Raw genomic sequence first — 14,326 nt, forward strand, 5'->3', positions numbered from 1 at the left:
AATTAAAAGTTAACTATGGCTATTGCATTAGGAATGTTTTATTTGTTAAGCTTTAATTTGAAGTTCGCCATTGCGGAGGCGGCGTATTCGCTGATGAAACAGAAATAAACCTGTAACTTTTTAAAATATATATTTTTTCCTCAAATAATAAATACACCTGAAGTACTGCGAGGTTTTTCTTTCTTTTACCTGTGCATAGATGAAAGAAAAGAGAAAACGTGCGGCCCGGTCCAAAGTGGCCTGCGGATCGGTAACGGGACGCAGCCCGATGGTTGGGGGACCTCTGATTTAACTCATTTGTGAATTTTAGTGTCAAAATTTGAGAATTTTACAACCAATAGACAGCGAAGGTGTTCTGAAATAGCTGAACCGCTTGAAAATGAAATGTTTTGAATTTGTCAGCAGTTTGGATATTGCAGGAAAACATGTAAAAATGTCTCCTACTTTGAGAATTTTATTGTAAAAATTGGGGAAATTGGGGACTCAGATAAATAGTTCTTCTTACTTCCTGATGCGATAAACAGTTTGAATGACTTGAAATGGTCAATAAATGTGTAAGGAGGAGGTAAATGTTTAAAATATCCCAAACTGTAAATCTTGTGATGGAAAACTTGGGAAATTTAGGAACGTATAGACAATTGGAATACCAATAAAATGCTTGCCAAGATGCTAAACAATTTAAAATGGTTTAAATTTGTCAAAAAATGTGGACGGAGAAGGGAAATATTTCCTCTTCATTTGGGAATTGTATGGTTAAAGTGACTTGCCAAGATATGAAATTGGAATGTTTATTTTTTTTAATGAGTCAAGAAATGTGGAAGAATTCCACGTTTATGTAAAATACCTCCTAAATAAATTTTATTGTGAACATTTGTGAATTTTAGGAATGTGAACTGCTGAACAGTTTGAAATTAAAATGGTGTGAAATGGCAAAAAAAAAGCCCAATTTGTCAATTTTACTGTGAATATTGGGAAATTTTAGGAATATGGGAACAATTGCAAAGAGTTGCTCCGAAAGAAATGAATATTTCCAAGTTTGAGTGGTGTCAATTGGCCCAAAAATGTGGAAGGATGAGATAAAGGCGGAAAATCTCTCTCAATTTGGACATTTTATTGAGAAAATATGCAACTTTGAGGAATGGGATAAATATAGCCCCTAAACTGTCTTGAATGAGTAGAACATTTGTCAATAAACCCAATCGTCAATAAAATCTTCCAGAATTCTTGTGTTAATCACGCACACTTCAGAAACACATTTGATTCAGTCATATCGTTTTCTACAACATATGTACAATATCGAACTTGGACTTTTAAATATCAACCAGAAACTATTACATAAAACCTCATCGGTATCTATGGCAAACGTAGAAAATTTTAAATGCTACCTTGATGATGGTTGCAGAAGAAAAAAATAATTGGCCACCATTGGACAAACAGTTAATATCACAAGATGGTGGCTTTCAGATTTGCCCATTTTCCCAAAAATGTGAAATTTTTCCATTGAACTTCATAGTTATTGTATTAAGTGACTGTAATGCATACTGGCCATGCTTCGACACTTTTTTCCACATTTTTTGGCTAATGTTAGTATTTATTGAGAACATGGTGGACCCGGACTGTGCAATATGATTCAGTTATCAAACTAACTGTGTATTGTTTAACAAATTTACCGCGTTACCTCGAGCTATCTTAATTTAACTATACCAGACATCTTTTGAGAAGATGTCGCCGAGTCAAGTTCAGTGGTGCGGCCCCAGGTGCGCCTTTCAATGCGTCAGCATGCAGGCCGCCATTTTGCAGGCCACCGCTGAGATGAGAGCCGCCCCCCGACCGCTTCCCTCTTCTGACTGGATGAAGGTGATTTCACAGTGTGGCGTCAGCTCTCTGACGATTTTGTGGAACCTGTCACGAAAACTACAACGAAAACACATTGGTCGCGTTAAAAATTCATATTTGATGGTGTCAGCTGCACTGTCATTATTATCACAGATTAGCACATCAGTGCTGGTCTCTCAAACATTTCGCCACTTGCTGTCCACTGAAAATGACAGAGTGGCTAAAGGCTCCGATAATGACCAATCAGAGCAAGCTGACCCATGATTGGTCCCAACTTGAGCCCTGAGCGACTGTGATGTTTTGTGATGATTTTCAGTTGACAGAAAGTGAAAACTTTTGCCGCTTAATTCATTCATCAACAAATGCAATTTCACTTGGTTTTTGCTCATATGAGCTCACGTTTGAGCAAAAATATTGTAAAGAGGCACATGGACAAATCTTTCTCTCTCTAGCCAAGTGTGTGTAATTTACACAAGTACAGAGTACGAGAATTTCTGCCACCTTAGTTCTTTTCTCACCACGGGTGTAGTTTGTAAACGGAGCCATCCACGCCCACGGTGATATTGAGGGCCTCCAGGCCACGTCGCTCCCTGATCAGGTTGATGACACCAGCAAGGCCAGCGCCGCACATGTGGGCCGAGCGAGTAGAGACGCTCTCGCAGACCAGACCTACGATGTCGCAATCCAGCTCGGACGGCAGCACACCCATTGACGACAAAATATTGTAGATGTGCTTCCTGTCGCCCGAGTCACTGAAAAGGTGTCCAAAAATATTTGGGGGGGTAAAAATCCATATTTTTGTCAAGAACAACGCAGCAAAAATATGAAAATAGTCGTAAATGTCAAGAGTGTGCGAAAACGTTTTCAAACATTCTAAAGCAGGATGCGGTTGAGTGGAGCAAAAAGCTATGGGACACAAAAAGCGTGAAGAAAGGAACCACAAAACGAATTTATTTTCAAAAACAAAAATGACCGAAAAGGAAACAAACCAAACCCCCACAAAATGACAAAGGTTCCACGACCACTGACAGCAACATACGCAGACAATAAACCTACACACACTGGGAACTAAACACAAGCAAACTAACGAGATAACAATTTACACCTGGACAAGACACAAGTGCTCTGGCTGAAGGAGCTGATTGATAGACACAAGGAAAGAGAACAAGTGGAAACAAAAACCTCCCAAGTAAGACAGGACATGAAAAGAAACACAAGAAATCAACACATAACGTGAAACAAAACTAAATATAACATCTCCACGTGTGCAATGCATGGCCCGCCACTGACTTTAATGCTTGTCATATTCCAAGCTTTTTTTGTAAAATCATGAAAATCAGCTATGACTCTAATGCTCACCTTTCCACTTGCGAGACATATCTGGTCTCGAAGCTGCCGCGCGTCTTGAGCATCTCCGAGGCCTCGCCGTTGAACAGCAGGTTCTCGTTGACCAGCTTCATCATGATGAGCCTCACCAGCTCACCCATGTACTTGCCGCTGATCAGCTTCTCAAAGCTGCAGGGGGACACGGGGGACTTTGAAAAAAGAAAGAAAGGCCCCAAAAAAACCCAAAAAAAAAACCATTCGGGCATGCAACTGACACAGGCACACATGGGCCGCTTGAGAGGCTGAGTGACGCTGGCCTCAAACGTTGTCTGGCATCAAAGGTAAACAGCCATTAGGCCGACAGGCACTGTAGCAAGCTCATTAATCTGACGCCCTCACCCAGAGGCCGGCCAGCTGACGTATGAGGCCCCGCGGCCGTCTATAAACACCCTTAGGCAAGAGCAGCCCATATCTTAGCAACCAGCACTGGCAGCTCAGGTGAGCGTCGGGTGAGCGGTTCCACATTGCGCTGATTGATGCCAAAAAGTAGAGCAGCGGGCGAGCTCAGAATTAGAGCGGAGACTGACGCCTTTTCGTTCAACATCGGCGTGTGACGTTATCTGGAAGAATGGTCAGAAATTCTTACAAACGCACTCAACCTTGTGGACTACCTTGCCAGAATAGTTGAAGTTCTTACAGCTGCAAACGTTGGATTGATCATATTGAACCCAATGGATTAGGAACAACATGTCAACTAAATTCATTTATCAATCAAGGCCGGTTAGCGAATACATTTGGGATTGTGCACCCAAAATGTGATTGTTTTAAATGAATGTGTATTTCTCCTATTTTTATTTTTACTATGACAGCAAACTTGAACTGCTATTGGCAATAAACTTGATCCTGTAACTTCTGAGCGTCTTTGGGTCCTTTGAAAAGCACCACAAGGGCTTAAATGTGACGGTGTGCCCAATTAGTGACGATCCAACTCACAGCTGCTGTCCAGGGTTGATGGAGGTCTCGTCCACCACTCTATCATACTCCAGCCGGAATTCCTCCAGCTCGCCGTTATCGCCAAACGCCCCCCACTCCGTATTGACGCACATGCGGCCCTCCTCGCCTTCCGCCAGCTCCACCGTCCTCATCTCCTCCATGTAACAAGCGTTACAACCTGTACCTGGAAAAAGGACACGTACAGTAGATCAGATGAGTTCAATTGTGTGAGAAGGAAGGTGTCAAACACATTTATTGCCATCATTTCATACCAACAATCATTCCCACTTCACAGCTGCGGTCTTCGTAGTAGCACGAAATCATGGTGGCCACTGTGTCATTCACCATGGCAACCACGTCCATCTCAATGTCCTGAACAGCAACACGATGACAGTCAGTGCATTTCTTCCGCCCAGTCGTGTTACCACAAATTAAATGGATGGGATTTTAAAAGTCCGCATTTTAGGAAAATAAAGTTTCGATCTGTTCAACATCTCAGGGCAGAGCACCTTTTGTTTAAAGATTTTCAAGTGGGCCACAAGTATTGGAATGGACATTATTGAATTCACTTTAAGCGGCAAATATGTCATATACTGTGGCATAACTCTTACTTAATAACTGCATCACGCCTGCAACTCATTGACTTGGCCGGAGTGTTGGTTTATGAGGGTGCGTATGATTATTTGGAGTGTTCCCTTGTGTACAAACGTACCCCTCGCCTCTTGATAGCATCTCTGAGCAACCCCACGACATTGTTGCCCTCAGCCCCAGAGGCCTTGAAACCTTTGGTCCAGTTGAGTAGGATGCCCTGCGCACGCGCAAACAAGGCTGTTACTGCAATTAACATTCAGGTGGTGACGACAATGCCGCTACCTTGTCGATGTCCTCATGGCGCACCGGGAAGGAGAACGTAAAACCCAGGGGAAGTTTCTTGTGCTTGATGTTGTGCTGGTCTAAGAAGTTAGACATGCACTCTGCGATGTAGTCAAACAACTGTAGATAGACCACGTGTCAGAATTAAAATAGCGCTCCGAGAAGTCACAATAACGTGGTTAGATTAAATTATAAACACGAAGTAAGCAGTGCTGGGCAGTCCGTCCCAGGGGCGGACGCCCAATTTTGGAGCGGTGGGTGAGAAATAAAAATAAAAAAAGGGTTGAACTTACAAAGGCTGCACGTAACCCGCGCCTCCCACCTGCTGATGGGGCATAGCAAGAATGGACCCCCCCGTCAATACCAAAATCCTTATAACACCATTTGCTCATACTTTTTATGAAAAAGGCCGGCAGGTCGAGGCTGGAACAGTACAGAGATCGCGACCGGAGGGAGGGGAACTGAGCGGCAAAAAAAGGGTCAAGTGCCCAGCTCTGTAAATAAATAATTTACTTTGATGTTTAGTTTGACAGCAAACTCACACAGTAAGTGGGAGCAGCAAAAAAGAACTTTAGAAACATTTTGGTGGGGTGCGTGGGTTGGATTTGTGCGACCGTGCATCCTCAGGAGGGGGCACCCTCAGTGGTTATGCACACCTAGTGCATTGGGTTGACAATTTGATCCAACAAGAGTTGAGAACTACACGTAGCACAAGGGGTGAAAGCGACCGAGAAATGGGTTACCAGATTATCAGCATAGCTGAGGTTAAAAAGAATGCTATTTTTATCATCAATATTTGCTCGCGAAGAAGAAGCTAATTTTCATTACTGCAACTCATATACAAGTTAGCCACTAAGCCACACAGCCACAACCAACATTTCCGAACATTATATTAAAGTTACTTCAAGTTCAGTATACTGGCCCACAGCTTCAGCGCTTCAGCCAGCCCAAATCCACTCTTCAACCCATTAAAGGTAACCAACATTTGGATTAAAGTAACCCAATCTGCTGAAAATCCACTGCGACCTCATAAATGGGTAAGGACCACCGCGCCGGATCATCACGTTGTCGTCGTGCGGTGGCAGAGTACCCATACGGGGAAACCAAGAATGATCCAAAAACCCGGCGTCCGAACCGAAACTTTGTTTCGCTCCCGGGACCCACACCTTTATGAAAATGGCGCAAAATATAGTTAATGGATTGAGGACCTACAAATAGAGGTGTAGCCATACGAAACTACTAATGGGTAAGGAAAATAACTTTTCTTTATCCGATAAAGCCTTCATAGTTCCACGAGACTCACCATCTCTGCAGTTCCCGTCATCGCATCTTCAGGAATAGAATACATCTGGTTCTTTGTCTGTACCTTCCAACTCCTCTCTTCATCGGCTCCCACCTTGACCAACATCACCCGGAAGTTGGTCCCTCCCAGGTCCAGGGCCAGGAAGTCGCCCACCTCTGTCCCAACCCATACTTCATGTAAATAAACGAACAGGCGACGAGTATATTACGAGTGAGAGACGGCATCAGAAACTGACAGGAGCTTACCTGATCCTTCGGGGGTGGAGCAAACATAAGTGGGCAGCATTTTGACGCTTGCCGCCTCGTGCGTCTCTAAGCTCAAGCCTCTGTCCATCTCCCGCCGCATCCTCTTCATAATCTCTTTCAGTTCGTCCTTCTGCAGCCTGAGCTCGGACAGGATTTGATCAACCTGCAGACAAACCACAATTCACGACCATTCAATACAAGGCGACATTAGTCAGAAAATCAGCTCTCTATTACCGCAAAGTCATGTCTATCGAATACACAGATGAGACCACGAGATGTTTTGACCATGTGCTCCAGATATGAGCTGACGCATGGCATCTTCACAAGGAAACGTGTGTTTTTAAGCGTCCAGTGGGTGTGTGTGTGTGTGTGCGTGTGTGTGTATATGCAAAGCCAGTCAAGTGTGAGTGCCACGGAATGAGACGCTCATCTGTTTTTATGCTACAGGTAAAATGGGCCGCCTTAGCCTAAACTCCACATCACAGGCCCACGCCTTTGCAAAATCTCCCCATCAACTGCACACACACACACCCCAGCCCCCACGCACACACACACACACGCAGACAAACACTGTGACGTCACAAGTAACAGAACCAAAATTGTACTTACTATTAAAAAGGAATTATGACATTTAAGTCCCTCTATAGGTACTATTGTGTCACATATGCCTGTTTTAGCTCATATTTACTATGCACACACACACTCGTATATATTATATATATTATATATATTATATATATATTATATATATATATATATATATATATATATATATATATATATATATATATATATATATAATTAAATGCAACTTTTTATAACTATTTATTAATATTTTTTTTCTAAACTGCTTGAGTCAACATCCGAATTTGAGACTTCCCGATTTTGTCCAGAAAGTTGTCATTTTCCATTAAAGGGAAGTCAAACCAAAACAGTTCTTCGTAATGTGTTCTATGAGCCTTCACTAGTCTCAACATAGCATTCTGATTAAATTTGCATTTGTGGAATGTGACTGAAGCAGCAAAATCCACCTGTTTTGAGCCATATCATTGGGCGGCCATTTTGTCACTTGTTGTCGACTGACAATGGCATCACAGTTGCTCAGGGCTCAGGTAGTGACCAATCACAGCTTATCTGTTTTCTGAAGCTGAGGCATGATTGGTCGTTATCTTAGCCCTGCGAAAATGTGAAGTCATTTTCAGTTGACAGTAAGTGGCAAAATGGCAGAGCCTTGAGATGGCTAAAAACAGGTGGTGTTAGTACTGAACTCATATTCCACAAACATAGTATTAATCAAAATGCCATGTTTAGACCCATGAAGGCGCAAAGAACAAATTGCAAAAAAAATTTTTGGGGTTGACTTCCCCTTTAAACTTAATTTTCATTGTATTAAGTACATTTTAAGATGTTGAAAATGAACATTCGCCAAGCTCCCACTCTTTTTCCCAACATGCAGATAATATACACAGCAAACTGAAAAATATGTGAGCTTCCTGTTAGGGTATAGGCCAGGCGTGGGCAAACTACGGCCCGGGGGCCACATGTGGCCCGTTAAACAATTTGATCCGGCCCGCCAAACTTGAAAAAAATTAATTGAATAAACCTTGTTAATGTTTTATTTTCTAAATAGTCTGGTGTGTCAAACAATGATATTGTGTTGAAATGCTTCTGTTCATTTTCATTTAAAATTAAATGTTTTTTTTTTTTCTCCGATTAGGTGGCATTACCAAAACACTCCATCCACATGCGCCTGGTCCGGCCCGTCTGTCAAATTTTAGAACCCAATGTGGCCCACCAATCAAAATGTTTGCCCACCTCTGGTATAGGCAATGACAGGGTGGACATTTTCGTCCGGTGTTATTATTTCATAAGCTCAGAGTGGGCCTGAACTAAGCAGCATGATTCAAGTCATTCAACATAACATAAAATACTGCTTTTACTTCTTTACCTTATCCATTGTATGCAGACGACGTCCTGCCGATCATTGGTACTCTGCTGCCCTCCAAGGATTTTTGTATGCTTCTTTTTAAATTTGAACTCTCCTATCTAGAGAAAACTTTAGCTTGTGTGGGGTGGGGGGGAGGACTTACTACATTATGAACACCAGGAAATCAAAGCACAATTACTACAAAAACATCTTGTTCTTCAAAAAAAAACAACAAAAAAAACGTGAAAAGTTTTAAGCAGTATGAATGACCAAATAATTTATCCCCACTGACATCTCATTTGTAACATAAATATGGGAAAATCATCACCACCATTCTTATAAACCACGCATGATCAAACCGGTAGTCTCTTCATGTCCATTCTGCTTATTCCAATTTGAGAGTTGGTCCAATCTGGATCAGTCCCGAAAACATCTCCTATTTTAAGAATGAATTTGTCTCCCATCCATTAAATCCAGAGGCGCTTATTGGCACACAAAAAAAAGAAATAAACCAAACAAGCCGCCGCTTCAACTTTGTTTTCCAAGCTGCAGACGCAAGCCGAGCTTAGTTCTAGGAAAAGAAGGATGTTTTCCTTCCCAGCTGGCGTGTCAAACATTTGCACCCAAAACCATCATCCAAGTGTTGCCTTGGAAACGAATTATAGGCACACTTGTGCTGTCGAAAACACTCACCGCTGAGGTAAGTGGCCAGCAGGGAATTGTTAAATGGAGCAAAGCTACCAGAGAAAACATCAATTGCCACGCTTAGGGGAAAAAAAAGTTGACAGACGCACAAGTTTACGAATAATAACTAGGTTAACTCATCAAACAAACAGGAATTATAATGATTTTTTTTTCCATTCGGAAGGGGAGGGGGCAATAAATACAATAAATCCAACTTCATATTAAAACACCATCAAGAGAGCATCTAGCATTGTGCTCTTGACAACTCGTTAAGGAATCAAGAATTTCATCTCAAAGTCACCTCCTCCTTGAGCTGTCATCGTGTCGTAATAAAGTATTTTGAATGTCCTCAGTTATCCTTCAAGATAAGTTGCTGGGGGTTACCTGGATGTTACTACCATCCAGGTAGTGTCAAGAAGGATGCGGTCAAGCTGAAGAATTGGTTCTATTGGGTCTTTTAGGTCTGTGGGACTCTGGAGGCAGTGGATGGTTACTGCCAGGCCAAACGGAATGCAGCTTTGGGGGTCACTAAGGAAACAACTTGGGATGGGAGACTTTAGGTGAGGCCATGAAGAACAACTTCCAATTGGATTCGGGAAATTCTGATCTGAAGCATAAACCTTAAAGGGGTATCCAACCAGACTTTTGCTCAGCTCAAAATTGAAAAAGATGATCAAAGGGGGCATTGCCTGGAGGACCATTGGGATTGCGAGGGTTGGGCGTGGTCTGGCTGTGATTGACAGAAGCAGTGACAAACTCCAATCTAAATGATTTCAACATTTCAAATGATGTGTTATTAAAGCAATAACCTGAAAATGCATATAAAGATGTTCACAAATGCCACTCATCCAACTCCAACGCACTATGGAGATGTGTATGAGACTAAGACACATGCACGGTGGGAGAGTGACTACATCAAGATTCTGGAAATGACCTCAGGATTGCCTTCTAGTCCAATCAGAGGAATGCAAACCAAATTCACATGCAGTGCAGTGTTCAACCTGACAATGGCTGCACACAGACGCCCCACCTGCCTCTCCAAATTAAACATTGCTATAAACGTGCTCTAAAATGTGAGAACAATGAGAACGGCAAGACAGCATCAGTAGACACCGGTTTAAAGAAAAAAAAAGTTTGCTTGGAAATGAGTACCCCTTTAAAGTGTATGGTGGTTTAATATTATATTTAAATTTGTATTTAGATTTATTTTGGGTATTTTTTTAGATCAATTACTTTTTTGCACAAATGGTGATGTTCTTGGCATTATTGATAACCATTTGCACTTTTGTTGTAGTACATAAAGGAATGAGAAAAACATTTTAAAAGATCAACTTTGATAGGAGTGATGATAATGAAAACATCCAACCAACAATCAGTGTTCTTCTTCTAACTTCGATTGATAATATTACAGTTATAATATGATGTGTTGTTAATTATCTGGAACTTATACGTCATGTCTTTGTTTATTGTAGATGCTTGTTACCGCAATACTAGTGTAACATACAACCGGGGACAAATTCCATGTGTGTTTTAAATTCTTTGCCAATAAAAAATTGCTTCTGATTCTTATTATTTTTATCTAGGCGGAACGATAAGTATGACAGCCTTTTGTTTCCAATGACCGAATATGCCAAGGGACCCAAAGATGATCGTGACGTGTGATTGGTTACGAGCAAACTAGCATCTTCTAAACTTCTCCACTGGAATTAGGACGCTTCAGATTTCCGCCCTAAAAAACGGACAGCCAATGATACTGTCGTGTGAATAATAGTTTAATCGGTTTCTTGGTTTAACTAAGCCGGTTGTCTCTGTTGTTTTTTTTTTTTTTACTGGGTAAGTTAGACGAGAGGCCTTAGCAAAACAAGCTAGCATTTATAGCGAACCGCAACTCGGCCTAACTTTGTCCATACGTTCTATGACTTAAATCGCACTACTGTGTGTTAAGAATCTTGTATTCATAACATGTTGAACGAAACCAACATGTACGTTGATGACAAATTTGAACATAAGCCGGGCGGCTACTTGGACTTGTTAGCTAGTAGCTCTTAAACAACGCCGAGTTTGTGTGATACTCTTTGCGGCGGATAATGCTTGTCATCTGACCCACGTCTCGTTCCACTTCAGATTATCCGGCGTGTGGGACCGTGTATGCTGAGAGGGACCAGGCGGCACCATGAAGCTTTACAGCCTGAGCGTCCATTACAAAGGAGCCACCAAAGCCAACCTCCTGAAAGCGGCCTACGACCTCTCCTCCTTCGGCTTCTTTCAGAAATCCAGGTGGGTTGTATAGCGATATTTAATTTTCTTGTGCTTCAATAATATTATTTTATAACAATAATAATGAATAATAGTATTCTCCCATTTCTACAGTCCTCCGTGAAAGGTTTATATTCGTGTTGAATCAAACCATTGACAAACATCTACCTTTTTTTGGGGGGGGGGCAATTACACGGACCATACCATCTATTGATTATATATTTTTTGGATGTCTGCCCAAGATAAAACGAAAATGTTTGTATTTGTACTTGAATTGAACATGTTACCTATACGTTAAAATATCTTCAATAGTTTCAAAATTCTCGTGTTTAACTAAACATGGAAATTTAACCTATGCAAGATTACTCCATGCTGGTTGGTTTTATATTGTGTTCTCCCCGCCCTTATGTTGTATACTGTGTCGTTACTCTTCAGCATCCAGGAGTTCATGTCCTTCACCAGTGCCTTGATTGTTGAACGGACAACAGTTGGAAGTCGTGCCTCTGTCAAAGAACAAGGTAGTAGGGCAAAAGAATAATGTAATGTTGTACATGCACTGTGTGAAATGGATGGATTCGATTTTTACAAATGGAATCTTTTCCCACAGAGTACCTGTGTCATGTGTACGTGAGGAATGATAATCTGGGTGCGGTGGTCATAGCAGACACGGAATATCCACAGAGAGTCTGTTTCACACTGCTTGACAAGGTAAGCATGCCATATACTGTAAACTCACACACACACACGCTTACTTGTTATAAATTATGTTTTAGGTGTTAGAAGAGTTTTCCAGACAGGTGGACAGTATAGACTGGCCCTCTGGTAAACCCGACACAGTTAACTACAAGGCCCTAGACATACACCTCGCCAAATATCAGGTATGTCGACTCTCAATCAGCTCATACTATTTAAAAAAATGCAAACGGTGTGCAAAAGGAAAGTTTACCTGATTGCTTGCGTTCCGCTTCAGAACCCAAGGGAAGCAGATGCAATGTCAAAAGTGCAGGCGGAGCTGGATGACACAAAGATCATTTTGGTATTGAAGACCTCACTCTTGCGCTCTTTTTTTTTTTTTTTTTTACATGGATATTTCTTTTTTTACTGTCAAGTGTCACATGGCCAACATGCCTCAATTTCTATTAACTTTGTATTTTATCAATACTGACATTGGACACTTTTTGAGCAGTTTTTCCTATGGCACTAATGTCCAATGTGGGCAGTTGTGGTGGTGAGCCGTGTAGTGGTGCCTTGAAATATAAGTTTAATTTGTTCTGTGACCACTGTCCTCACTCGAAACACCTGCGTCTCAAATCACCTTTTCCCTATTGAAATTAATAAAATGTCGTTAGTAATTTTTCATTATTTTATTTTTTAAAATTTTGATTGGAATTAGCACTCATGCACATTACTCGTGATTACAGCAAACATTTGTTAGAAGAACACTATTAGGCCATGCATGTAAAACAATTGAAAACCGGCAAGTCTTATCTTGTATTGTTGCTTCTTTGTCTTGTGCTAATATTGTGTGCGGTCTGGTGTGTGTGTGTGTAGCACAAGACCATGGAAAGTCTGTTGGAAAGAGGAGAGAAACTGGACGACCTCGTGGCCAAGTCAGAGCACCTGGGGAGCCAATCCAAAGCCTTTTATAAAACTGTGAGTAGCAGGCATTTATTACAGACAAGGCCACTATTTAATGAATTTGGTACCTGACGCACCTCTGCATGTGTGTCCACCAACTCAACCTACAGGCGAGGAAACAGAACTCCTGCTGCGAGGTCATGTGATGTCGCCTCCTCGTCCCCATGGACACGCCTCTATCGCTCTACTCTGTTTTTGCCTTCCTGCTCGTCCCGATCCTACATCCCCCATCAAACGGCAGCCACTCGATCTCAATGCCAAGTGAATGAAGGTCAGCAGCCAGCGCGACTTTCGCTGATGGGGGCAGGAGGAGCGATTTTGGTTCGAGGAACATTTTGGAGGACGAACCTGCGTGTAGTTGTCTTTAAATGATGTGGCGTTGAAAGCATCTAATGTCATTTGCATTGCATCATGTCTTAAATGTGGATTTTTTTCAATGACATGAAACAAAATAATTTGTTATTCATCAGCTTCATGATGTTCATTGAACTTGTCGACATTCCCGCTGTGGCTGATTTTGTATTTGTGAGTGGTTAATGCAGTGTGAATGGGGATCTCCCTCCCATCACAATGCTGGTTGATAATAAGAACTCTACTTATGCCCAATTGGAATTAGTGTCCCAAATGAAACACTAAAATGGATTTACTAAATTAGCCGAAGGACACTCCAACATGCCCCTGCGCCCCCTACCCCCCCCCTTTTTTTTTAAATCTATATAATTAATTTGACTTGTCTGCTTTCATCCATTAAAGATGGAGGAGACATGCCTTTGGTTGTATTTTAAATGTTTCTATGCTTTCTGCCGCGTGTGTGTGTGTGTACATCGTGTATGGCTGAATTGTGAGGGTGTGTGTGTGTTTCTGGCTTTTTCAGTGTAAACTGTTGTGCAATACCTCCACGGACTGGTGTCTCTTAAACTGAGAGAACAAAGCGGAACTATTACTCATAAATGGTCAGCAAATTGGCCTTTGTACACATATTATGGGTATTGTTATTCCACACATGAAGCCTGTGCAGGGTTGATTCTTGATTTAATAAACACTTGTCTGGCTTAACATTGATTCGTCTGAGTTATTCATTCTAATTCTCAAGCGTTTATCATTAGGGAGACAAGTTCATACTTGTTGATGTATTAAAGATGTGTATTAAAAGCCCTGCCATTTTTGACACCCACTCAAAAAGTTTGTAGTTCCATTTTCATGCTCCAAGGTGGTTCATAACAGACAAGGCTATGTCCTGAATAA

General features: G+C 41.6%; 2 protein-coding genes across 3 annotated transcripts; one reads left to right on the top strand and one right to left on the bottom strand.

Annotated features, from left to right (window-relative positions):
- Positions 1-1,090: 1,090 nt before the first annotated feature.
- gck (glucokinase (hexokinase 4)) lies at positions 1,091-12,696 on the bottom strand. Of its 2 annotated transcripts, none has more exons than XM_088291064.1 (10): positions 12,390-12,696; positions 6,577-6,739; positions 6,332-6,486; positions 5,029-5,148; positions 4,868-4,963; positions 4,428-4,527; positions 4,156-4,339; positions 3,196-3,351; positions 2,355-2,588; positions 1,091-1,914 (listed from the first exon to the last, which is right to left on the bottom strand). In XM_088291064.1, the coding sequence occupies exons 2-10, from the start codon at positions 6,683-6,685 to the stop codon at positions 1,767-1,769; spliced, it is 1,302 nt and encodes a 433-aa protein (XP_088147190.1). In that variant the 5' UTR covers positions 6,686-6,739; positions 12,390-12,696; the 3' UTR covers positions 1,091-1,766. The 2 variants fall into 2 exon arrangements, with proteins under 2 accessions (XP_088147190.1, XP_088147183.1); XM_088291057.1 differs by lacking the exon at positions 12,390-12,696 and adding an exon at positions 8,525-9,047.
- Positions 10,804-14,137, top strand: ykt6 (YKT6 v-SNARE homolog (S. cerevisiae)). Its single transcript, XM_088291114.1, has 8 exons — positions 10,804-11,020; positions 11,312-11,464; positions 11,879-11,961; positions 12,051-12,151; positions 12,217-12,321; positions 12,414-12,479; positions 12,995-13,096; positions 13,192-14,137. The coding sequence occupies exons 2-8, from the start codon at positions 11,361-11,363 to the stop codon at positions 13,225-13,227; spliced, it is 597 nt and encodes a 198-aa protein (XP_088147240.1). The 5' UTR covers positions 10,804-11,020; positions 11,312-11,360; the 3' UTR covers positions 13,228-14,137.
- Positions 14,138-14,326: the final 189 nt, after the last annotated feature.

Source organism: Idiotropiscis lumnitzeri, chromosome 1 (assembly GCF_059441095.1).
Source record: "Idiotropiscis lumnitzeri isolate Australia: NSW breed Sydney's pygmy pipehorse chromosome 1, RoL_Ilum_1.0, whole genome shotgun sequence".
In the NCBI taxonomy this organism is placed as follows: Eukaryota; Metazoa; Chordata; class Actinopteri; order Syngnathiformes; family Syngnathidae; genus Idiotropiscis; species Idiotropiscis lumnitzeri.